The 26991-nt window shown below is 41.4% G+C and overlaps 2 protein-coding genes across 2 annotated transcripts in view; both read right to left on the bottom strand.

Moving 5' to 3' along the window:
• LOC136676309 (sushi domain-containing protein 2-like) overlaps positions 1-18162 on the bottom strand; it is a 128203-nt gene extending 110041 nt beyond the window's left edge. Inside the window, exons 1-2 of the mRNA XM_066653208.1 lie at positions 18028-18162; positions 15243-15441 (exon numbers count right to left, since the gene is read on the bottom strand). Coding sequence (XP_066509305.1) covers positions 15243-15441; positions 18028-18079 — 251 coding nt within the window. The 5' untranslated portion in view covers positions 18080-18162. The remainder of the gene's footprint in view (positions 1-15242; positions 15442-18027) is intronic.
• A 2952-nt stretch (positions 18163-21114) lies between these two features.
• The window catches only part of LOC136676310 (metal cation symporter ZIP14-like), a 38940-nt gene continuing 33063 nt past the window's right edge, over positions 21115-26991 (bottom strand). Inside the window, exon 9 of the mRNA XM_066653209.1 lies at positions 21115-25166. Within this exon, the coding sequence (XP_066509306.1) occupies positions 25014-25166 (153 nt within the window). The 3' untranslated portion in view covers positions 21115-25013. The remainder of the gene's footprint in view (positions 25167-26991) is intronic.

Here is a 26991-nt window from a genome sequence, read left to right on the forward strand (position 1 = left end):
TGAGATAAATGTGAGTGGGTGAGATAAATGTGAAGGGGTGAGTTAAATATTAAGGGGTGAGTTAAATGTGAGTGGGTGAGATAAATGTGAGTGTGTGAGTTTAATGTGAATGGGTGGGTTAAATGTGAATGGGTGAGATAAATGTGAGTGGGTGAGTTAAATGTTAGTTGGTGAGATAAATGTGAGTCTGTGAAATAAATATGAAGGGGTGAAATAAATGTGAGTGGGTGAGTTAAATGTGAGTTGGTGAGATAAATGTGAAGGGGTGAAATAAATGAGAGTGGGTGAGTTAAATGTGAGTTGGTGAGATAAATGTGAGTTGGTGAGATAAATGTGAAGGGGTGAGATAAATGTGAGTGGATGAGTTAAATGTGAGTTGGTGAGATAAATGTGAGTGGCTGAGTTAAATGTGAGTTGGTGAGTTAAATGTGAGTGGGTGAGATAAATGTGAAGGGGTGAAATAAATGTGAGTGGGTGAGTTAAATGTGAGTTGGTGAGATAAATGTGAGTTGGTGAGATAAATGTGAAGGGGTGAGATAAATGTGAGTGGGTGAGATAAATGTGAGTGTGTGAGTTTAATGTGAATGGGTGGGTTAAATGTGAATGGGTGAGTTAAATGTGAAGGGGTGAGATAAATGTGAGTGGGTGAGTTAAATGTGAGTTTGTGAGATAAATGTGAGTTGGTGAGATAAATGTGAGTGGGTGAGATAAATGTGAAGGGGTGAGTTAAATATTAAGGGGTGAGTTAAATGTGAGTGGGTGAGATAAATGTGAGTGTGTGAGTTTAATGTGAATGGGTGGGTTAAATGTGAATGGGTGAGATAAATGTGAGTGGGTGAGTTAAATGTGAGTTGGTGAGATAAATGTGAAGGGGTGAAATAAATGTGAGTCTGTGAGATAAATATGAAGGGGTGAAATAAATGTGAGTGGGTGAGTTAAATGTGAGTTGGTGAGATAAATGTGAAGGGGTGAGATAAATGTGAAGGGGTGAAATAAATGTGAGTGGGTGAGATAAATGTGAGTGTGTGAGTTTAATGTGAAGGGGTGAGTTAAATGTGAGTGGTTGAGATAAATGTGAGTTGGTGAGATAAATGTGAAGGGGTGAAATAAATGTGAGTTGGTGAGATAAATGTGAAGGGGTGAAATAAATGAGAGTGGGTGAGATAAATGTGAGTTGGTGAGATAAATGTGAAGGGGTGAGATAAATGTGAGTGGCCGAGTTAAATGTGAGTTGGTGAGTTAAATGTGAGTGGGTGAGATAAATGTGAGTGGCTCAGTTAAATGTGAGTTGGTGAGATAAATGTGAAGGGGTGAAATAAATGTGAGTTGGAGAGATAAATGTGAAGGGGTGAAATAAATGTGAGTGGGTGAGTTAAATGTGAAGGGGTGAGTTAAATGTGAAGGGGTGAGAAAAATGTGAAGGGGTGAGTTAAATGTGAAGGGGTGAGATAAATGTAAAGAGGTGAGTTAAATGTGAAGGGGTGAGATAAATGTGAGTGGGTGAGTTAAATGTGAAGGGGTGAGTTAAATGTGAGTTGGTGAGATAAATGTGAAGGGGTGAGATAAATGTGAGTGGGTGAAATAAATGTGAGTGGGTGAGTTTAATGTGAATGGGTGGGTTAAATGTGAATGGGTGAGATAAATGTGAGTGGGTGAGTTAAATGTGAGTTGGTGAGATAAATGTGAAGGGGTGAAATAAATGTGAGTCTGTGAGATAAATATGAAGGGGTGAAATAAATGTGAGTGGGTGAGTTAAATGTGAGTTTGTGAGTTAAATGTGAAGGGGTGAGATAAATGTGAGTTGGTGAGATAAATGTGAAGGGGTGAAATAAATGTGAGTGGGTGAGATAAATGTGAGTGTGTGAGTTTAATGTGAAGGGGTGAGTTAAATGTGAGTGGTTGAGATAAATGTGAGTTGGTGAGATAAATGTGAAGGGGTGAAATAAATGTGAGTTGGTGAGATAAATGTGAAGGGGTGAAATAAATGAGAGTGGGTGAGATAAATGTGAGTTGGTGAGATAAATGTGAAGGGGTGAGATAAATGTGAGTGGCCGAGTTAAACGTGAGTTGGTGAGTTAAATGTGAGTGGGTGAGATAAATGTGAGTGGCTCAGTTAAATGTGAGTTGGTGAGATAAATGTGAAGGGGTGAAATAAATGTGAGTTGGAGAGATAAATGTGAAGGGGTGAAATAAATGTGAGTGGGTGAGTTAAATGTGAAGGGGTGAGTTAAATGTGAAGGGGTGAGAAAAATGTGAAGGGGTGAGTTAAATGTGAAGGGGTGAGATAAATGTGAAAGGGTGAGATAAATGTAAAGAGGTGAGTTAAATGTGAAGGGGTGAGATAAATGTGAGTGGGTGAGTTAAATGTGAAGGGGTGAGTTAAATGTGAGTTGGTGAGATAAATGTGAAGGGGTGAGATAAATGTGAGTGGGTGAAATAAATGTGAGTGTGTGAGTTTAATGTGAATGGGTGAGATAAATGTGAGTGGGTGAGTTAAATGTGAGTTGGTGAGATAAATGTGAAGGGGTGAAATAAATGTGAGTCTGTGAGATAAATATGAAGGGGTGAAATAAATGTGAGTGGGTGAGTTAAATGTGAGTTTGTGAGTTTAATGTGAGTGGGTGAGTTAAATGTGAAGGTGTGAGTTAAATGTGAAGGGGTGAGATAAATGTGAGTTGGTGAGATAAATGTGAGTGGCTGAGTTAAATGTGAGTTGGTGAGATAAATGTGCAGGGGTGAGTTAAATGTGAATGGGTGAGTTAAATGTGAAAGGGTGAGATAAATGTGAGTGGGTGAGATAAATGTGAGTGGGTGAGATAAATGTGAAGGGGTGAGATAAATGAGGGTTGGTGAGATAAATGTGAGTGGGTGAGAATAATGTGAAGGGGTGAGATAAATGTGAGTGAGTGAGTTAAATGTGAAGGGGTGAGTTAAATGTGAGTGGGTGAGATAAATGTGAGTGGGTGAGTTTAATGTGAAGGGTTGAGTTAAATATTAAGGGTTGAGTTAAATTTGAGTGTGTGAGATAAATGTGAGTGTGTGAGTTTAATGTGAATGGGTGGGTTAAATGTGAATGGGTGAGTTAAATTTGAAGGGGTGAGATAAATGTGAGTGGCTCAGTTAAATGTGAGTTGGTGAGATAAATGTGAAGGGGTGAAATAAATGTGAGTTGGAGAGATAAATGTGAAGGGGTGAAATAAATGTGAGTGGGTGAGTTAAATGTGAGTTGGTGAGATAAATGTGAAGGGGTGAGATAAATGTGAGTGGGTGAGATAAATGTGAATGGGTGAGTTAAATGTGAAGGGGTGAGATAAATGTGAGTGGGTGAGTTAAATGTGAGTTGGTGAGATAAATGTGAAGGGGTGAGATAAATGTGAGTGGGTGAGATAAATGTGAAGGGGTGAGTTAAATATTAAGGGGTGAGTTAAATGTGAGTGGGTGAGATAAATGTGAGTGTGTGAGTTTAATGTGAATGGGTGGGTTAAATGTGAATGGGTGAGATAAATGTGAGTGGGTGAGTTAAATGTGAGTTGGTGAGATAAATGTGAAGGGGTGAAATAAATGTGAGTCTGTGAGATAAATATGAAGGGGTGAAATAAATGTGAGTGGGTGAGTTAAATGTGAGTTGGTGAGATAAATGTGAAGGGGTGAGATAAATGTGAGTTGGTGAGATAAATGTGAAGGGGTGAAATAAATGTGAGTGGGTGAGATAAATGTGAGTGTGTGAGTTTAATGTGAAGGGGTGAGTTAAATGTGAGTGGTTGAGATAAATGTGAGTTGGTGAGATAAATGTGAAGGGGTGAAATAAATGTGAGTTGGTGAGATAAATGTGAAGGGGTGAAATAAATGAGAGTGGGTGAGTTAAATGTGAGTGGGTGAGATAAATGTGAGTTGGTGAGATAAATGTGAAGGGGTGAGATAAATGTGAGTGGCTGAGTTAAATGTGAATGGGTGAGTTAAATGTGAAGGGGTGAGATAAATGTGAGTGGGTGAGTTAAATGTGAGTTTGTGAGATAAATGTGAGTTGGTGAGATAAATGTGAAGGGGTGAGATAAATGTGAAGGGGTGAAATAAATGTGAGTTGGTGAGATAAATGTGAAGGGGTGAAATAAATGTGAAGGGGTGAAATAAATGAGAGAGGGTGAGTTAAATGTGAGTTGGTGAGATAAATGTGTAGGGGTGAGATAAATGTGAAGGGGTGAGATAAATGTGAGTGGGTGAGATAAATGTGAGTGGCTGAGTTAAATGTGAGTTGGTGAGTTAAATGTGAGTGGGTGAGATAAATGTGAGTTGGTGAGATAAATGTGAGTTGGTGAGATAAATGTGAAGGGGTGAGATAAATGTGAGTGGGTGAGATAAATGAGAGTGGGTGAGTTAAATGTGAGTTGGTGAGATAAATGTGAAGGGGTGAGATAAATGTGAGTGGATGAGTTAAATGTGAGTTGGTGAGATAAATGTGAGTGGCTGAGTTAAATGTGAGTGGGTGAGATAAATGTGAGTGTGTGAGTTTAATGTGAAGGGGTGAAATAAATGTGAATGGGTGACTTAAATGTGAAGGGGTGAGATAAATGTGAAGGGGTGAAATAAATGTGAATGGGTGAAATAAATGTGAGTGGGTGAGATAAATGGGAATGGGGTGAGATAAATGAGGGTTGGTGAGATAAATGTGAAGGGGTGAGATAAATGTGAGTGAGTGAGTTAAATGTGAAGGGGTGAGTTAAATGTGAGTGGGTGAGATAAATGTGAAGGGGTGAGTTAAATGTAAAGGGGTGAGATAAATGTTGAGGGTTGAGATAAATGTGAGTGGGTGAGAAATGTGAATGGGGTGACATAAATGTGAGTGTGTGAGATAAATGTGGATGGGGTGAGATCAATGTGAATGTGTGAGATTTATGTGAAGGGGTGAGAAAAATGTGAGTGGGTGAGTTAAATGTGAAGGGGTGAGTTAAATGTGAAGGGGTGAGAAAAATGTGAAGGTGTGAGTTAAATGTGAAGGGGTGAGATAAATGTAAAGGGGTGAGATAAATGTGAGTGTGTGAGATAAATGTGAATGGGGTGAGATAAACGTGAAGGTGTGAGATAAATGTGAAGGGGTGAAATAAATGAGAGTGGGTGAGTTAAATGTGAGTGGGTGAGATAAATGTGAGTTGGTGAGATAAATGTGAAGGGGTGAGATAAATGAGAGTGGGTGAGTTAAATGTGAGTTGGTGAGATAAATGTGAGTTGGTGAGATAAATGTGAAGGGGTGAAATAAATGTGAGTTGGAGAGATAAATGTGAAGGGGTGAAATAAATGTGAGTGGGTGAGTTAAATGTGAGTTTGTGAGATAAATGTGAAGGGGTGAGATAAATGTGAAGGGGTGAAATAAATGTGAGTTGGTGAGATAAATGTGAAGGGGTGAAATAAATGAGAGAGGGTGAGTTAAATGTGAGTTGGTGAGATAAATGTGTAGGGGTGAGATAAATGTGAAGGGGTGAGATAAATGTGAGTGGGTGAGATAAATGTGAGTGGCTGAGTTAAATGTGAGTTGGTGAGTTAAATGTGAGTGGGTGAGATAAATGTGAGTTGGTGAGATAAATGTGAGTTGGTGAGATAAATGTGAAGGGGTGAGATAAATGTGAGTGGGTGAGATAAATGAGAGTGGGTGAGTTAAATGTGAGTTGGTGAGATAAATGTGAGTTGGTGAGATAAATGTGAAGGGGTGAGATAAATGTGAGTGGATGAGTTAAATGTGAGTTGGTGAGATAAATGTGAGTGGCTGAGTTAAATGTGAGTGGGTGAGATAAATGTGAGTGTGTGAGTTTAATGTGAAGGGGTGAAATAAATGTGAATGGGTGACTTAAATGTGAAGGGGTGAGATAAATGTGAAGGGGTGAAATAAATGTGAATGGGTGAAATAAATGTGAGTGGGTGAGATAAATGGGAATGGGGTGAGATAAATGAGGGTTGGTGAGATAAATGTGAAGGGGTGAGATAAATGTGAGTGAGTGAGTTAAATGTGAAGGGGTGAGTTAAATGTTAGTGGGTGAGATAAATGTGAAGGGGTGAGTTAAATGTAAAGGGGTGAGATAAATGTTAAGGGTTGAGATAAATGTGAGTGGGTGAGAAATGTGAATGGGGTGAGATAAATGTGAGTGTGTGAGATAAATGTGGATGGGGTGAGATCAATGTGAATGTGTGAGATTTATGTGAAGGGGTGAGAAAAATGTGAGTGGGTGAGTTAAATGTGAAGGGGTGAGTTAAATGTGAAGGGGTGAGAAAAATGTGAAGGTGTGAGTTAAATGTGAATGGGTGAGATAAATGTAAAGGGGTGAGATAAATGTAAAGGGGTGAGATAAATGTGAAGGGGTGAGATAAATGTGAGTGTGTGAGATAAATGTGAATGGGGTGAGATAAACGTGAAGGTGTGAGATAAATGTGAAGGGGTGAAATAAATGTGAATGGGTGAGTTAAATGTGAAGGGGTGAAATAAATGTGAGTGTGTGAGATAAATGTGAAGGGGTAAGATAAATGTGAGTGAGTGAGTTAAATGTGAAGGGGTGAGTTAAATGTGAAGGGGTGAGATAAATGAGGGTTGGTGAGATAAACGTGAGTGGGTCAGTTAAATGTGAGTTGGTGAGATAAATGTGAAGGGGTGAAATAAATGTGAATGGGTGAAATAAATGTGAATGGGTGACTTAAATGTGAAGGGGTGAGAAAAATGTGAAGGGGTGAGTTAAATGTGAAGGGGTGAGATAAATGTGAAAGGGTGAGATAAATGTAAAGAGGTGAGTTAAATGTGAAGGGGTGAGATAAATGTGAGTGGGTGAGTTAAATGTGAAGGGGTGAGTTAAATGTGAGTTGGTGAGATAAATGTGAAGGGGTGAGATAAATGTGAGTTGGTGAGATAAATGTGAAGGGGTGAGATAAATGTGAGTTTGTGAGTTTAATGTGAGTGGGTGAGTTAAATGTGAAGGGGTGAGTTAAATGTGAAGGGGTGAGATAAATGTGAGTTGGTGAGATAAATGTGAAGGGGTGAAATAAATGTGAGTTGGTGAGATAAATGTGAGTGGCTGAGTTAAATGTGAGTTGGTGAGATAAATGTGAAGGGGTGAGTTAAATGTGAATGGGTGAGTTAAATGTGAAAGGGTGAGATAAATGTGAGTGGGTGAGATAAATGTCAAGGGGTGAGATAAATGTGAGTGGGTGAGATAAATGTGAAGGGGTGAGATAAATGAGGGTTGGTGAGATAAATGTGAGTGGGTGAGATAAATGTGAAGGGGTGAGATAAATGTGAAGGGGTGAGTTAAATGTGAGTGGGTGAGTTTAATGTGAAGGGTTGAGTTAAATATTAAGGGGTGAGTTAAATTTGAGTGGGTGAGATAAATGTGAGTGTGTGAGTTTAATGTGAATGTGTGGGTTAAATGTGAATGGGTGAGTTAAATTTGAAGGGGTGAGATAAATGTGAGTGGGTGAGTTAAATGTGAGTGGCTCAGTTAAATGTGAGTTGGTGAGATAAATGTGAAGAGGTGAAATAAATGTGAGTTGGAGAGATAAATGTGAAGGGGTGAGATAAATGAGGGTTGGTGAGATAAATGTGAGTGGGTGAGATAAATGTAAAGGGGTGAGTTAAATGTGAGTGGGTGAGATAAATGTGAAGGGGTGAGTTAAATGTGAGTGGGTGAGATAAATGTGAGTGGGTGAGTTTAATGTGAAGGGTTGAGTTAAATATTAAGGGGTGAGTTAAATTTGAGTGGGTGAGATAAATGTGAGTGTGTGAGTTTAATGTGAATGGGTGGGTTAAATGTGAATGGGTGAGTTAAATTTGAAGGGGTGAGATAAATGTGAGTGGGTGAGTTAAATGTGAGTGGCTCAGTTAAATGTGAGTTGGTGAGATAAATGTGAAGGGGTGAAATAAATGTGAGTTGGAGAGATAAATGTGTAGGGGTGAAATAAATGTGAGTGGGTGAGTTAAATGTGAGTTGGTGAGATAAATGTGAGTTGGTGAGATAAATGTGAAGGGGTGAGATAAATGTGAGTGGGTGAGATAAATGTGAGTGGGTGAGATAAATGTGAGTGTGTGAGTTTAATGTGATTGGGTGGGTTAAATGTGAATGGGTGAGTTAAATGTGAAGGGGTGAGATAAATGTGAGTGGGTGAGTTAAATGTGAGTTTGTGAGATAAATGTGAGTTGGTGAGATAAATGTGAGTTGGTGAGATAAATGTGAAGGGGTGAGATAAATGTGAGTGGGTGAGATAAATGTGAAGGGGTGAGTTAAATATTAAGGGGTGAGTTAAATGTGAGTGGGTGAGATAAATGTGAGTGTGTGAGTTTAATGTGAATGGGTGGGTTAAATGTGAATGGGTGAGATAAATGTGAGTGGGTGAGTTAAATGTGAGTTGGTGAGATAAATGTGAAGGGGTGAAATAAATGTGAGTCTGTGAGATAAATATGAAGGGGTGAAATAAATGTGAGTGGGTGAGTTAAATGTGAGTTGGTGAGATAAATGTGAAGGGGTGAGATAAATGTGAGTTGGTGAGATAAATGTGAAGGGGTGAAATAAATGTGAGTGGGTGAGATAAATGTGAGTGTGTGAGTTTAATGTGAAGGGGTGAGTTAAATGTGAGTGGTTGAGATAAATGTGAGTTGGTGAGATAAATGTGAAGGGGTGAAATAAATGTGAGTTGGTGAGATAAATGTGAAGGGGTGAAATAAATGAGAGTGGGTGAGATAAATGTGAGTTGGTGAGATAAATGTGAAGGGGTGAGATAAATGTGAGTGGCTGAGTTAAATGTGAGTTGGTGAGTTAAATGTGAGTGGGTGAGATAAATGTGAGTGGCTCAGTTAAATGTGAGTTGGTGAGATAAATGTGAAGGGGTGAAATAAATGTGAGTTGGAGAGATAAATGTGAAGGGGTGAAATAAATGTGAGTGTGTGAGATAAATGGGAATGGGGTGAGATAAATGAGGGTTGGTGAGATAAATGAGGGTTGGTGAGATAAATGTGAAGGGGTGAGATAAATGTGAGTGAGTGAGTTAAATGTGAAGGGGTGAGTTAAATGTGAAGGGGTGAGTTAAATGTGAGTTGGTGAGATAAATGTGAAGGGGTGAAATAAATGTGAATGGGTGATTTAAATGTGAAGGGGTGAGATAAATGTGAGTGGGTGAGTTAAATGTGAAGGGGTGAGATAAATGTGAAGGGGTGAGTTAAATGTGAATGGGTGAGTTAAATGTGAAAGGGTGAGATAAATGTGAGTGGGTGAGATAAATGTCAAGGGGTGAGATAAATGTGAGTGGGTGAGATAAATGTGAAGGGGTGAGATAAATGAGGGTTGGTGAGATAAATGTGAGTGGGTGAGATAAATGTGAAGGGGTGAGATAAATGTGAAGGGGTGAGTTAAATGTGAGTGGGTGAGTTTAATGTGAAGGGTTGAGTTAAATATTAAGGGGTGAGTTAAATTTGAGTGGGTGAGATAAATGTGAGTGTGTGAGTTTAATGTGAATGTGTGGGTTAAATGTGAATGGGTGAGTTAAATTTGAAGGGGTGAGATAAATGTGAGTGGGTGAGTTAAATGTGAGTGGCTCAGTTAAATGTGAGTTGGTGAGATAAATGTGAAGAGGTGAAATAAATGTGAGTTGGAGAGATAAATGTGAAGGGGTGAGATAAATGAGGGTTGGTGAGATAAATGTGAGTGGGTGAGATAAATGTAAAGGGGTGAGTTAAATGTGAGTGGGTGAGATAAATGTGAAGGGGTGAGTTAAATGTGAGTGGGTGAGATAAATGTGAGTGGGTGAGTTTAATGTGAAGGGTTGAGTTAAATATTAAGGGGTGAGTTAAATTTGAGTGGGTGAGATAAATGTGAGTGTGTGAGTTTAATGTGAATGGGTGGGTTAAATGTGAATGGGTGAGTTAAATTTGAAGGGGTGAGATAAATGTGAGTGGGTGAGTTAAATGTGAGTGGCTCAGTTAAATGTGAGTTGGTGAGATAAATGTGAAGGGGTGAAATAAATGTGAGTTGGAGAGATAAATGTGTAGGGGTGAAATAAATGTGAGTGGGTGAGTTAAATGTGAGTTGGTGAGATAAATGTGAGTTGGTGAGATAAATGTGAAGGGGTGAGATAAATGTGAGTGGGTGAGATAAATGTGAGTGGGTGAGATAAATGTGAGTGTGTGAGTTTAATGCGATTGGGTGGGTTAAATGTGAATGGGTGAGTTAAATGTGAAGGGGTGAGATAAATGTGAGTGGGTGAGTTAAATGTGAGTTTGTGAGATAAATGTGAGTTGGTGAGATAAATGTGAGTTGGTGAGATAAATGTGAAGGGGTGAGATTAATGTGAGTGGGTGAGATAAATGTGAAGGGGTGAGTTAAATATTAAGGGGTGAGTTAAATGTGAGTGGGTGAGATAAATGTGAGTGTGTGAGTTTAATGTGAATGGGTGGGTTAAATGTGAATGGGTGAGATAAATGTGAGTGGGTGAGTTAAATGTGAGTTGGTGAGATAAATGTGAAGGGGTGAAATAAATGTGAGTCTGTGAGATAAATATGAAGGGGTGAAATAAATGTGAGTGGGTGAGTTAAATGTGAGTTGGTGAGATAAATGTGAAGGGGTGAGATAAATGTGAGTTGGTGAGATAAATGTGAAGGGGTGAAATAAATGTGAGTGGGTGAGATAAATGTGAGTGTGTGAGTTTAATGTGAAGGGGTGAAATAAATGTGAGTTGGTGAGATAAATGTGAAGGGGTGAAATAAATGAGAGTGGGTGAGATAAATGTGAGTTGGTGAGATAAATGTGAAGGGGTGAGATAAATGTGAGTGGCTGAGTTAAATGTGAGTTGGTGAGTTAAATGTGAGTGGGTGAGATAAATGTGAGTGGCTCAGTTAAATGTGAGTTGGTGAGATAAATGTGAAGGGGTGAAATAAATGTGAGTTGGAGAGATAAATGTGAAGGGGTGAAATAAATGTGAGTGGGTGAGTTAAATGTGAGTTGGTGAGATAAATGTGAGTTGGTGAGATAAATGTGAATGGGTGGGTTAAATGTGAATGGGTGAGTTAAATGTGAAGGGGTGAGATAAATGTGAGTGGGTGAGTTAAATGTGAGTTTGTGAGATAAATGTGAGTTGGTGAGATAAATGTGAAGGGGTGAGATAAATGTGAAGGGTTGAGTTAAATATTAAGGGGTGAGTTAAATGTGAGTGGGTGAGATAAATGTGAGTGTGTGAGTTTAATGTGAATGGGTGGGTTAAATGTGAATGGGTGAGATAAATGTGAGTGGGTGAGTTAAATGTGAGTTGGTGAGATAAATGTGAAGGGGCGAAATAAATGTGAGTCTGTGAGATAAATATGAAGGGGTGAAATAAATGTGAGTGGGTGAGTTAAATGTGAGTTGGTGAGATAAATGTGAAGGGGTGAGATAAATGTGAAGGGGTGAAATAAATGTGAGTGTGTGAGTTTAATGTGAAGGGGTGAGTTAAATGTGAGTGGTTGAGATAAATGTGAGTTGGTGAGATAAATGTGAAGGGGTGAGATAAATGTGAGTGGCTGAGTTAAATGTGAGTTGGTGAGTTAAATGTGAGTGGGTGAGATAAATGTGAGTGGGTGAGATAAATGTGAAGGGGTGAGATAAATGTGAGTGGGTGAGATAAATGAAAGTGGGTGAGTTAAATGTGAGTGGGTGAGATAAATGTGAAGGGGTGAGATAAATGTGAGTGGGTGAGTTAAATGTGAGTTGGTGAGTTAAATGTGAGTGGGTGAGATAAATGTGAGTATGTGAGTTTAATGTGAAGGGGTGAAATAAATGTGAATGGGTGACTTAAATGTGAAGGGGTGAGATAAATGTGAAGGGGTGAAATAAATGTGAATGGGTGAGTTAAATGTGAAGGGGTGAAATAAATGTGAGTGGGTGAGATAAATGGGAATGGGGTGAGATAAATGAGGGTTGATGAGATAAATGTGAAGCGGTGAGATAAATGTGAGTGAATGAGTTAAATGTGAAGGGGTGAGTTAAATGTGAGTGGGTGAGATAAATGTGAAGGGGTGAGTTAAATGTAAAGGGGTGAGATAAATGTGAAGGGTTGAGATAAATGTGAGTGGGTGAGAAATGTGAATGGGGTGAGATAAATGTGAGTGTGTGAGATAAATGTGGATGGGGTGAGATCAATGTGAATGTGTGAGATATATGTGAAGGGGTGAGAAAAATGTGAGTGGGTGAGTTAAATGTGAAGGGGTGAGTTAAATGTGAAGGGGTGAGAAAAATGTAAAGGGGTGAGATAAATGTGAGTGTGTGAGATAAATGTGGATGGGGTGAGATAAATGTGAATGTGTGAGATAAATGTGAGTGTGTGAGACAAATGTGAATGGGTGATATATATGTGAAGGGGTGAAATAAATGTGAGTGTGTGAGATAAATGGGAATGGGGTGAGATAAATGAGGGTTGGTGAGATAAATGAGGGTTGGTGAGATAAATGTGAAGGGGTGAGATAAATGTGAGTGAGTGAGTTAAATGTGAAGGGGTGAGTTAAATGTGAAGGGGTGAGTTAAATGTGAGTTGGTGAGATAAATGTGAAGGGGTGAAATAAATGTGAATGGGTGACTTAAAATTGAAGGGGTGAGATAAATGTGAGTGGGTGAGTTAAATGTGAAGGGGTGAGTTAAATGTGAAGGGGTGAGTTAAATGTGAAGGGGTGAGATAAATGTGAGTGGGTGAGTCAAATGTGAAGGGGTGAGTCAAATGTGAAGGGGTGAGTCAAATGTAAAGGGGTGAGATAAATGTGAAGGGTTGAGATAAATGTGAGTGGGTGAGAAATGTGAATGGGTGAGATAAATGTGAGTGTGTGAGATAAATGTGGATGGGGTGAGATCAATGTGAATGTGTGAGATATATGTGAAGGGGTGAGAAAAATGTGAGTGGGTGAGTTAAATGTGAAGGGGTGAGAAAAATGTGAAGGTGTGAGTTAAATGTGAAGGGGTGAGATAAATGTAAAGGGGTGAGATAAATGTGAGTGTGTGAGATAAATGTGGATGGGGTGAGATAAATGTGAGTGTGTGAGACAAATGTGAATGGGTGATATATATGTGAAGGTGTGAGTTAAATGTGAAGGGGTGAAATAAATGTGAATGGGTGAGTTATATGTGAAGGGGTGAAATAAATGTGAGTGTGTGAGATAAATGGGAATGGGGTGAGATAAATGAGGGTTGGTGAGATAAATGAGGGTTGGTGAGATAAATGTGAAGGGGTGAGATAAATGTGAGTGAGTGAGTTAAATGTGAAGGGGTGAGTTAAATGTGAAGGGGTGAGTTAAATGTGAGTTGGTGAGATAAATGTGAAGGGGTGAAATAAATGTGAATGGGTGATTTAAATGTGAAGGGGTGAGATAAATGTGAGTGGGTGAGTTAAATGTGAAGGGGTGAGTTAAATGTGAAGGGGTGAGTTAAATGTGAAGGGGTGAGATAAATGTGAAAGGGTGAGATAAATGTAAAGGGGTGAGTTAAATGTGAAGGGGTGAGATAAATGTGAGTGGGTGAGTTAAATGTGAAGGGGTGAGATAAATGTAAAGGGGTGAGATAAATGTGAGTGTGTGAGATAAATGTGGATGGGGTGAGATAAATGTGAATGTGTGAGATAAATGTGAGTGTGTGAGACAAATGTGAATGGGTGATATATATGTGAAGGTGTGAGTTAAATGTGAGTGGGTGAGATAAATGTGAGTTGGTGAGATAAATGTGAAGGGGTGAAATAAATGTGAGTTGGTGAGATAAATGTGAAGGGGTGAAATAAATGTGAATGGGTGAGATAAATGTAAAGGGGTGAGATAAATGTGAGTGTGTGAGATAAATGTGAGTGTGTGAGACAAATGTGAATGGGTGATATATATGTGAAGGTGTGAGATAAATGTGAGTGGGTGAGATAAATGTGAGTTGGTGAGATAAATGTGAAGGGGTGAAATAAATGTGAGTTGGTGAGATAAATGTGAAGGGGTGAAATAAATGTGAAGGGGTGAGATAAATGAGGGTTGATGAGATAAATGTGAGTGGGTGAGATAGATGTAATTGGTGAGATAAATGTGAAGGGGTGAGATAAATGTGAGTGGGTGAGATAAATGTGAGGGGGTAAGATAAATGTGAAGGGGTGAGATAAATGTGAGTGTGTGAGTTTAATGTGAGTGGGTGAGTTAAATGTGAAGGGGTGAGATAAATGTGAGTGGGTGAGATAAATGTGAAGGGTGAGTTAAATGTGAGTGGGTGAGATAAATGTGAAGGGGTGAGTTAAATGTGAGTGGGTGAGATAAATGTGAGTGGGTGAGTTTAATGTGAAGGGGTGAGTTAAATATTAAGTGGTGAGTTAAATGTGAGTGGGTGAGATAAATGTGAAGGGGTGAGTTAAATGTGAGTGGGTGAGATAAATGTGAGTGGGTGAGTTTAATGTGAAGGGGTGAGTTAAATATTAAGTGGTGAGTTAAATGTGAGTGGGTGAGATAAATGTGAGTGTGTGAGTTTAATGTGAAGGGGTGAGTTAAATGTGAGTGGGTGAGATAAATGTTAGTTGGTGAGATAAATGTGAAGGGGTGAGATAAATGTGAGTGGGTGAGTTAAATGTGAGTGGGTGAGTTAAATGTGAGTGGGTGAGATAAATGTGAGCTGGTGAAATAAATGTGAGTGGGTGAGTTAAATGTGAGTTGGTGAGATAAATGTGAGTGGGTGAGTTAAATGTGAGTTGGTGAGATAAATGTGAGTGGGTGAGATAAATGTGAGTTGGTGAGATAAATGTGAAGGGGTGAAATAAATGTGAATGAGTGAGTTAAATGTGAAGGGGTGACATAAATGTGAGTGGGTGGGATAAATGTGAGTGGGTGAGTTAAATGTGAGTGGGTGAGTTAAATGTGAGTGGGTGACATAAATGTGAGTTGGTGAAATAAATGTGAGTTGGTGAGATAAATGTGAGTGGGTGAGATAAATGTGAAGGGGTGAAATAAATGTGAGTGGGTGAGTTAAACGTGAGTTGGTGAGATAAATGTGAAGGGGTGAAATAAATGTGAATGGGTGAGTTAAATGTGAAGGGGTGAGATAAATGTGAGTGGGTGAGATAAATGTGAATGGGGTGAGATAAATATTAGTGGGTGATATAAATGTGAGTGTGTGAGATAAATGAGGGTTGGTGAGATAAATGTGAGTGGGTGAGATAAATGTGAGTGTGTGAAATAAATGTGAAGTGGTGAGTTAAGTCTGAGTGAGTGAGTTAATTGTGAAAAGGTGAGAGTGCAGGACCTGCATCGGAGTGTGGAGCTGGAGTTGAAGCGGACGTGGAGAATTCGGAAGTCTGATCCCCCGAGAACAGATCCGGAATGGGGAGAGATTTCCAAACAGAACTGATCCAGATCTGAACAGCAGCTCCCCAGCCTCCGACAGGAAGAGAGACAGGAACATCCTGACAACGTCTGTCCACAGCGTCCCTCACATGACTGACCTACCAGACCAAACACACCAGTCACTCACACACTCACTCTGTCACTCACACGAATGAACTACCAGACCAACATCACCAGTCACACACACTCTCTCACATTACTGACCTACCAGACCAACATCACCGGTCACTCACACACTCACTCTGTCACTCACATTACTGACCTACCAGACCAAACACAGTGGTTACTCACACACTCACACTGTCACTCACATTACTGACCTACCAGACCAACATCACCCTTCACTCACACACTCACATTAGTGACCTACCAGACCAACATCACCGGTCACTCACACACTCACATTACTGACCTATGAGGCCAACATCACCGGTCACTCACACACTCACATTACTGACCTATGAGGCCAACATCACCGGTCACTCACACACTCACATTACTGACCTACCAGACCAAACACACCGGTCACTCACACACTCACTCTGTCACTCACATTACTGACCTACCAGACCAAACACAGTGGTCACTCACACACTCACTCTGTCACTCACATTACTGACCTACCAGACCAAACACAGTGGTCACTCACACACTCACTCTGTCACTCACATTACTGACCTACCAGACCAAACACAGTGGTCACTCACACACTCACACTGTCACTCACATTACTGACCTACCAGACCAACATCACCCTTCACTCACACACTCACATTACTGACCTACCAGACCAACATCACCGGTCACTCACACACTCACATTACTGACCTATGAGGCCAACATCACCGGTCACTTACACACTCACATTACTGACCTACCAGACCAAACACACCGGTCACTCACACACTCACTCTGTCACTCACATTACTGACCTACCAGACCAACAACACTGGTCACTCACACAGTCACACATACAATCACACTGTCACTCACAGAGTCACACTGTCCCTCACACAGTCACACTGTCACTCACACGACTGACCTACCAGACCTACCACTGTCACTCACACAGTCACATTGTCACTCATACAATCACACTGTCCCTCGCACAATCACAGTCACACTGTCCCTCACACAATCACACTGTTACTCACATGGTCACACTGTCACTTGAGTGTCACTCACATGACTTAACTATCAGATCAACAACACCAGTCACTCACACAATCACATTGTCACTCATACAATCACACAGTCACTCATACAATCACACAGTCACTCACACGGTCACTCACACAATCACACTGTCACTCACACACTCACACTGTCACTTGAGTGTCACTCACATGACTTAACTACCAGATCAACAACACCAGTCACCCACACAGTCACTCACACGGTCACTCACACAATCACACTGTCACTCACACGATCACTCACACAATCACACTGTCACTCATACAATCACACAGTCACTCACACACTCACTCTGTCACTCACACAATCACACTTTCACTCATACAATCACACTGTCCCTCACACAGTCACACTGTCCCTCACACAGTCACACTGTCACTTGAGTGTCACTCACATGACTTAACTACCAGATCAACAACACCAGTCACTCACACAGTCACACTGTCACTCAGAGTCACACTGTCACTCATACACTCACTCTGTCACTCACACACTCACATGACTTAACTACCAGATCAACAACACCAGTCACTCACACACTCATCCGGTCACTCACAGGCACCCACAAGCACCATGTCACTCTCACACTCACTCACATGACTGACCTACCAGACCAACAGTGAGAGAGAATGTGTGTATATAAACAAAGCACATAAAGTAAGTAAATGTGTGTTTGGTAGAGTATTTCTTTCTTGTAACAGTGCTCCTTGGCAGTAAATCTTACACCTTTGGAGCCTGTTAATTTCCATTTTAAATAGTGCCACCTTTGTAAGGAACATGCATTTGTGGGAGGAGCAGTAGAGCTGAGTGTGTGGGTTGTGCCATGAAAAATTTGCCAAATCCTCTCTGCCAAAGACAAGCAGCTTCTTCTGTGTGGAGAGAGATTAGTCTCAAAGTACTTTATAAATGTGTAAATGTTAATCCACAAATTAAACACAAGTCACAAATATGTTTCACTGTTTACAAATGAACACATCCCACTCCGTTACTGCCAAGAAACATTGTTACAACAAAGAAATAATCTACAAACACTATATATACAGAGAGAGAGAGAGAGAGAGAGAGAGAGAGAGAGAGAGAGAGAGAGAGAGAGAGAGAGTGTAAAGCGTGTGTTTGTGTGTGTTGTAAAACACTTTAAACTGATGATAGTGAGAGTGGACAATACCACCTTAAACCCGCCCCCTGGCGCTGAGCGGTGAGAATGAAGCGTGCGGATATTAAACTGAACACAGTGGAAAGTTCGTGAGTTAATATTTAATGTAATTAAGGGTTAAAGTTTAAAGTCGCTGATGACTGACACGGGGAGGGTTTAAGGTGAAAGCTGCAGGATTTTTAAAAAAAGAAAAAGCACAAGAGGAAAACGCTGAAGAGAGTTAAATTGACTTTTTTTTTGTTCTTGTTCCATTCCGTTTTAAATTGTGCTGCACCGTTTAAGGTGGAATGGGACAATTCCAAAAATATCAGACTCACTTCTTTTTGTAACTTACCATTAGTTTGTGTAAGAATCTGCGTCCAGATGAAAATGAAGATGATCCTCATTTTTTATTTATTCATAAATTAGTTTTTATGTAAAAACATTGAAAATAAAGTCCTGATTTTTACTGAAGCAGAGTTAAAAAGAGTCATGAAAGTAAAGTTAACTCTAAAAAGTGTAAAATAAAGAGATTAAATTTTACCAACGCTCAGGGTCGAGTTCTGAACTCTTTATGACTGTAAACTCATCTCAGCCCTGGCTTTACTACAGCTGTCTGCACTTCACAATAAAAGTCTCATTCTTCTCAGGCTTAACTTATAGTTAACTTACAGAAATATTTACACCTGCCTCCTGTTCACTGTCCCCTCACTGTCCCCTCTCTCAGCTCCACTGTCCCCTCACTGTCCCCTCTCTCAGCTCCACTGTCCCCTCACTGTCCCCTCTCTCAGCTCCACTGTCCCCTCACTGTCCCCTCTCTCAGCTCCACTGTCCCCTCACTGACCCCTCTCTCAGCTCCACTGTCCCCTCACTGTCCCCTCTCTCAGCTCCACTGTCCCCTCACTGTCCCCTCTCTCAGCTTCACTGTCCCCTCACTGCCCCCTCTCTCAGCTCCACTGTCCACTCACTGCCCCCTCTCTCAGCTCCACTGTCCCCACACTGCCCCCTCTCTCAGCTCCACTGTCCCCTCACTGACCCCTCTCTCAGCTCCACTGTCCCCTCACTGCCCCCTCTCTCAGCTCCACTGTCCCCTCACTGCCCCCTCTCTCAGCTCCACTGTCCCCTCACTGCCCCCTCTCTCAGCTCCACTGTCCCCTCACTGACCCCTCTCTCAGCTCCACTGTCCCCTCACTGACCCCTCTCTCAGCTCCACTGTCCCCTCACTGTCCCCTCTCTCAGCTCCACTGTCCCCTCACTGTCCCCTCTCTCAGCTCCACTGTCCCCTCACTGACCCCTCTCTCAGCTCCACTGTCCCCTCACTGTCCCCTCTCTCAGCTCCACTGTCCCCTCACTGTCCCCTCTCTCAGCTCCACTGTCCCCTCACTGTCCCCTCTCTCAGCTCCACTGTCCCCACACTGTCCCCTCTCTCAGCTCCACTGTCCCCTCACTGTCCCCTCTCTCAGCTCCACTGTCCCCTCACTGACCCCTCTCTCAGCTCCACTGTCCCCTCACTGTCCCCTCTCTCAGCTCCACTGTCCCCTCACTGTCCCCTCTCTCAGCTCCACTGTCCCCTCACTGACCCCTCTCTCAGCCCCACTGTCCCCTCCCTGTCTCCTCTCTCAGCTCCACTGTCCCCTCACTGACCCCTCTCTCAGCTCCACTGTCCCCTCACTGACCCCTCTCTCAGCTCCACTGTCCCCTCACTGTCCCCTCTCTCAGCTCCACTGTCCCCTCACTGTCCCCTCTCTCAGCTCCACTGTCCCCTCACTGACCCCTCTCTCAGCTCCACTGTCCCCTCACTGTCCCCTCTCTCAGCTCCACTGTCCCCTCACTGTCCCCTCTCTCAGCTCCACTGTCCCCTCACTGTCCCCTCTCTCAGCTCCACTGTCCCCACACTGTCCCCTCTCTCAGCTCCACTGTCCCCTCACTGTCCCCTCTCTCAGCTCCACTGTCCCCTCACTGACCCCTCTCTCAGCTCCACTGTCCCCTCACTGTCCCCTCTCTCAGCTCCACTGTCCCCACACTGTCCCCTCTCTCAGCTCCACTGTCCCCTCACTGACCCCTCTCTCAGCCCCACTGTCCCCTCACTGACCCCTCTCTCAGCTCCACTGTCCCCTCACTGTCCCCTCTCTCAGCTCCACTGTCCCCACACTGTCCCCTCTCTCAGCTCCACTGTCCCCTCACTGACCCCTCTCTCAGCTCCACTGTCCCCACACATCAGTGACACAAGACGCTGTCGGCTGGGTGTTTTTGGTCGGTGGATTGTTTTTGAGTGACAACTTAGTGCCCTGAACGTTGTTCACGACTCTGAGTGCAGGAAGCGTGTGTATTCGGCTTTGGGATTCCGCTTTTGCAGAATATAACGCATTACACACACACTCTTGTATGTGATGTCTCTCTTTTCTCTGAGACCTCCTGTAACAAAATGCACATAAGGCATTTGTTAAAAACAGATTAACTGTGATGTTAGTACAGGATAGGTTTCTGAACAGAAAATCAAGCACTCATAAGTAATATTTTACAAATAAATGCTCATTTATTCTGTTTCACGCTGAGCTGCAACGAATGACGTGGGCACTGAGTTGTCACTCAAAAACTCATTAGCCAATGGGAAGGTACCAATAAGAAGTCCCGCCCACGCGAGAGCTTTGTGCCAAAACTGCTCGCAAAACTCAGGGATCAGGCGCACAAAACTCAGAGAGCACGCGCAGAACTCAGAGCATGCGCACAAAACTCGTGCAGCTGGCGCACAAAACTCAGAGAGCACGCACTATCTCAAGATGATTTTTTTTTTGTGCGATTCTTTCTGGCACAAATCTGATTCCATAGTCATTCAACCAATCAGAGAACAACAAGCAAAGGTACCAATCAGCGAAGGGTTATACCACCAAGCAGGGAGGGGAGGGGTGGGGTGGCAAACAGGAGGAAAGTGAAGAGGGAGAGCCGAAGGGAGAAAAATGACTGAAAGGAAAAGAAGCAGTATTTTCAAAAACTGGGCAGATAAGGACAGAGAGAAGAAACCGGATCAACCCCTCCAAGCTGAGACACTTGGTTTTCCTGAATGCCAATCTGCCTTTCAAAAAATAGTTGAAGAAAATGTTAAATCAGTTAAATGTTTGTTGACAGTTGTGGTTTTTTTAATCACTAAAGTTGAATGCTGCTGTTTTGCACTTTGCAGGGTATTTGTTTATTTTATTACCCAGAAATGGATGATTATTTTAATTTAATAAGCTATTTTGTAATACCTACCTTTTGGGTTCCACTGGCTATACTTCAGAGTTTACAAGTGATTTTTATTAAGGTGTTTAAATAAAAATCCAGTTATTTATACAATTGAATGTGTGAGTGCAATCAGTGAGTTATTACAAGACAGCATTAAAAACAAATGGCCATTGCAATACTATTTATTATTTTTAATATTGAAAAATAATGTTTTGTCCATACAGTCATGTAAAATGTAGGTAATATTGTTCTGTACCAGTGGAAAAATGTGGTAAAACAAAGAGCCATTTAGGAGCTGAAAGAGCCGGCTCTTTATGAAGAGCCGAGCCAAAAGAGCCGGCTCCCCAAAAAGAGCCGAAATTCCCATCACTAATATGTGAGAGTGCGTGAACGTGTGAGCATGTGTGAGAGAATGGGAGCGTGTGTGAGAAAGTGTGAGCGTTTGTTAGTGCGTGTGTGTGAGCGTGAGCGTGTGTTAGTGCGTGAACGTGTGAGCATGTGAGAGAAAGTGTGAGCGTGTATTAGTGTGTGTGTGAGAGTGTGAGCATATGTGAGAGTGCGTGAACGCGTGAGCATGTGAGAAAGGGTGAGTGTGTGTTAGTGCGTGTGTGAGTGTGAGCATGTTAGTGCGTGTGTGTGAGCATGTGTGAGTGTGCGTGAACGTGTGAGCATGTGTGAGCGTGTTAGTGTGTGTGTGAGTGTGAGCATGTCTGAGAGAGTGTGTGAGTGTGAGCATGCGTGAGTGCGTGTGAAATTACGTGAACGTGTGTGTGTGTGAGAGAGAGAGAGTGAAGATTACACACAACACAAACACTGCGTCTCATTCCTGATCACTTCCAAAACAGACTTTTATTAACTGCATGAACAGGAACGTCAGGATCAGGAGCGGTATTCCGGCCTGTAGTGAATCCGAGGGAGAATGTGAGGAATTTAAAGCTCAGAAACACAGACCGGTTTTGCACAGGTTTCTATTTGTTTTCCAGTAAATTCTAGAGTTTTCATCCATTGCACAAAACTATTGCACAGACTCGGCTCCAGCGACTCACAACAACCACAAACAAAAACAAACTAATCTCGCACTAAACATTAAGAAAATAATAATACAGTAATAATAATAATAATCAGAGGTGGAGACAAAATCAATGGCTTCATCAGAATTAAACACAAACTGGCTTCAGTTATTAGACGATGACATCATCAACCCATCAGTTCTACATCAAACAATAACAGAGAGCTTCAGACACGTTCTCCTGAGCTTTCCTCTCAAACAGCAGAGAAGGCTCTAGATACTGAACTCAAAGCAGGTTCTAGACACTGATACACAGCAGAGTAAATAAAAGGAGCAACAGGTTAAAGATGTGATGAGTAACTTTAGGAACAGCTGCTTTAAACTGACTCATTTATTCCTAGCGCAGGACTTTTAAACCAACTACAGTTACACAACATTCAGCTCCGCCCCCTGCACTTAACTTAACTGCTGACCTCAAACAGAATAATAATCATAATAATCATTAAGGTACATTGTGATTGGGTGGTTGCCAAGTTGTTGCTAGGTGGGTGCTATGGTATTCCAGTTGCTTGCGACGGCATTTTTCATTGGTTAGTGAAGTATGGTTATGCAGTTGTTAGGGTGTGTTATAGTATTCTAGGTGGTTGCTAGGATAATTATATATGGCTTCTGGGCTATTGCTAGGGTGTGTTATAATATTCAATGTGGTTGCTAAGGATGCTGTTGGAGTGTGTTATAATATTCCAGTGGGTTGCTAGAGTAATATATGGTTGCTAGGGTGTTGTGAGGTGTGTGATATTATTCCAGGTGGTTGCTGGGGTAATTATATGTGGTTGCTAGGTTGTTTCTAGGCGTGTGATATAGTATTCCAGGTGTTTTCTAGGGTAATTATATATGGATGCTAGGTTGTTGCCCGGTGTGTGATATAGTATTCCAGGTGGTTGCTAGGGTTATTATATGTGGTTGCTAATTTGTTCCTAGGCGTGTGATATAGTATTCCAGGTGGTTTCTAAGCTAATTATATGTGGTTTCTAGGGTGTTTCTAGGTATGTGATATAGTGTTCCAGGTGGTTTCTAGGCTAATTATATATGGATGCTAGGTTGTTGCCCGGTGTGTGATATAGTATTCCAGGTGGTTGCTTGGGTAATTATATGTGGTTGTTAGGGTGTTGCTAGGCGTGTGATATAGTATTCCAGGTGGGTGCTAGATTGTTACTAGGCAGCTGCTATATTAATCCAAGTCATTTCTAAGGTGTTGCTATGCGGTTGCTATAGTATCACACAACAGCAGCATAAAATGAATTAATTTTCTTTACTCAGTGTTAAAAAAAGAAGTATAAATAGTTTACAAACTTTTAAAAAAAATTTCTTTTAAATGAGTGCAAAAATGATAAAGCCTCTCTACCCACTGTAAATAATCCCCACGGCGCCAGTTGGTGTCCACATCTTGAAACACATCCATATGTAAATGATCCATCATTAAAATTTCTACATATAAATTATATTAAAGAAAAAAGATTTAAAGTGGAATGTCTGAAGAATCAGAGCAGCACTGAACAGGAAGTCCTTATATGGTCATGGCTCCGCCTACTCAACTGTTTCCTGGAGGATTCACAATAAATCCCAAAGCCTTAACCTAAAATTCAGTTTAAATCGATTTAAATAATTTTTCTAAACAAAACCCTTCATTCAAACCCTGCGTTTACTGCCACAAACAACGACAGTAAACAAACAAACAAACAAACTACAGTAAAAATCTTTAGGAATAACACACTCAGCTCAGAAACTAGAGAGAATACAAACACTACCCTCATCCCTCCCTCCCTCCTCCACTAGTCACACCATCGGTTCATTCCTCCATCCTTACGAAGACTAAACAACTCTGTCAAAACAAAGGAGAAAGATGTTAAAGATGAAGGTCAGATCGTCTGAAACCCGGCTCCAATCTAACGCTGAGAGAACCACATTATTCTAATTAGCTCCAATTTTACAATTTTTATTTATTAACTTTATTTAAACAGGTCACTGATCCCAGGTGGTCACTAGGCTGTTGCTAGGGGGTTTCTAGTGGGGGGGACTAACCCAGGTCAATTTTAGGCTGTTGCTAGAAGTGGGGGGACTATCCCAGGTGGTTGCTAGGGTGTTGAAAAATTCTGCTTTTGTTTTTTGTTGTTGATTTGTTGTTTATGATATTGTTTATAATCTGGGTTTTGTTTAATTCCAGGGCATTTTCATTTGGAACCGAAGGAAAACTTGAACTATTGCTACAGAATAATTAAAAAGATATTTTTCCAAAAGCATGGGAACTGTTTGACCTCTGAGGCGAGAGGAGTCAGGACTGAACCGAGGTCAGTCACCTGTCTGATTCAGAGCCTCAGCGTCCCGACCACACGGACTGAACCGAGGAGGATATTCCTCTCTGAGAAATGTAAAGATGTTTACGTCGTCTAAGTCAAACATGGCGATCTGAGAGAAGTCCCAGTCACAGAGACAGAGCCGAGAGCTGGGATTAACCCTCAGCTCCAGAGGTCACAATCTAATCTAAACTCCAGGTTACAAAGACAAACACACTGTGTTTAGGACACAGCCGAGAACTGCCTTTAGAGATTTATACATGTAGCAGGTAACAGACAGGTAACAGGGGGTTCACCGTAGCACCGTAACGTGTTGAAGACTGGTCTAGCGCCTGTTTAAACAGCTCTAAACAACAGACAACAGAATAAAGGAATTAAACAGAGGGTGAGGCAGTGGGAAACCAGAGGAACAGGGAACGTTAGAGGAAAATCCGGACTGGAATCAGTGAGAAGAAAGAGACGGAGCGGAACAGAGAGAGAGGAGTCCATTAATGTGCATATTCTAGAACTGGTCAGTTGCATCTTGATCATTTGGTCAGTTCGGTCCGTATTCCGGGTCCTAGATTAGTGTTCAATGGTCTTGATCGATCCGTGTTTTGGTCCAGACCGAGACCAGCCGGTCCGTGATTCCGGTTCAGAGTTTAACTCTGAGACCAATGCTGTTCCGTCTCGAATCTTTGGGCGAGTTTCCCCCGAGGACGGGGTAAAGTTCAACTTAAAAGCTCAGGTTTAGGTTTAAGTCTGAGTTAAATCCTGCTATCCAAGCCGGATCTGTCCCGAATAAACCGTGAGTAGCAGCATGATCCCGAACCCTGTCAGCAGCCCCGCGTTCTGAATCAGGAACGTCAAAAACAGTCCACTCCCTCCGGCCTCCTCCTCCTCCCGACTCACTTCATTCATCTCCGGGAACTGGACACAGACACAACACAGTTACAGCACAGTGACAACACAGGTATGAAATGATAATTAAAGGTCTAATGCTACTACTGTACCTTAATAACACAAGTATAACACTGTACATAACAGTGAGGGTTCTGTACAGTTAAAAGCAATTATACACTGATTGTACAGTAATGAGTAATGATTCTAACATTCTGAACAGTAACAACACTGTAATACTAGCTATCCTCCGATATTAGAATGTTAGCTGCTATTACACTGATAACATGGTGCACTGATGCCTGTAAATACACAACTACGTTTTTCAGTTTCTTCAGAGAACAGTTTCTGGGATTAAAGTTCTCCATCATATGATGAATTTCCTTTCTGTTTTTGGCTTTAAGGGTGAAAACTAATTTAAAATTTCAGTGACGCTCATTACACGCACACACAGATGAACACACACACACACAGATGAACACACACACACACACTTCCCTCGCACTTCAAAACAGACCTGGTGCTGCACTAATCGGTGCCCTGCTAGAAACCATTCACACAGAACCAGCAGTAAATCTGTGATAAGAATATAAAGGAATTACAAATAATAAACTTATAATATTCAAAAGTAGAGAAAAGGATCGTCCTAAGACCACACAGGATACAAATTAATTTAGTTTTAATCCAATGTGAATCTGCTTTCACTACAAAAGATTATAGTGTATTAACACTCCAAGGATCTAATTATAGGTTATTAACATCGGCATCGGCTACTCCAAGGATCTAATTATAGGTTATTAACATCGGCATCGGCTACTCCAAGGATCTAATTATAGGTTATTAACATCGGCATCGGCTACTCCAAGGATCTAATTATAGGTTATTAACATCGGCATCGGCTACTCCAAGGATCTAATTATAGGTTATTAACATCGGCATCAGCTACTCCAAGGACCTTATTATAGGTTATTAACATCGGCATCGGCTACTGCGATGATCTAATTACAAGTTATTAACATCAGTATCGGCTACTCCAAGGATCTAATTACAAGTTATTAACATAAGTATCGGCTACTGCGATGATCTAATTATAGGTTATTAACATCTGTATCGGCTACTCCAAGGATCTAATTATAGGTTATTAACATCGGCATCGGCTACTCCAAGGATCTAATTATAGGTTATTAACATCTGTATCGGCTACTCCAAGGATCTAATTATAGGTTATTAACATCTGTATCGGCTACTCCAAGGATCTAATTATAGGTTATTAACATCTGTATCGGCTAGTCCAAGGATCTAATTATAGGTTATTAATATCTGTATTGGCTACTCCAAGGATCTAATTATAGGTTATTAACATCGGCATTGGCTACTGCGATGATCTAATTATAGATTATTAACATCTGTATCGGCTACTCCAAGGATCTAATTATAGGTTATTAACATCGGCATCGGCTACTGCGATGATCTAATTATAGGTTCTTAACATCGGCTACTGCGATGATCTAATTATAGGTTATTAACATCGGCATCGGCTACTCCAAGGACCTTATTATAGATTATTAACATCGGCATCGGCTACTGGGATGATCTAATTATAGATTATTAACATCAGTATCGGCTACTTCAAGGATCTAATTACAAGTTATTAACATCAGTATCGGCTACTCCAAGGATCTAATTATAGGTTATTAACATCTGTATCGGCTACTCCAAGGATCTAATTATAGGTTATTAACATCTGTATCGGCTAGTCCAAGGATCTAATTATAGGTTATTAATATCTGTATTGGCTACTCCAAGGATCTAATTATAGGTTATTAACATCGGCATTGGCTACTGCGATGATCTA

This window comes from Hoplias malabaricus, chromosome X2 (genome assembly GCF_029633855.1).
Source record: "Hoplias malabaricus isolate fHopMal1 chromosome X2, fHopMal1.hap1, whole genome shotgun sequence".
In the NCBI taxonomy this organism is placed as follows: domain Eukaryota; kingdom Metazoa; phylum Chordata; class Actinopteri; order Characiformes; family Erythrinidae; genus Hoplias; species Hoplias malabaricus.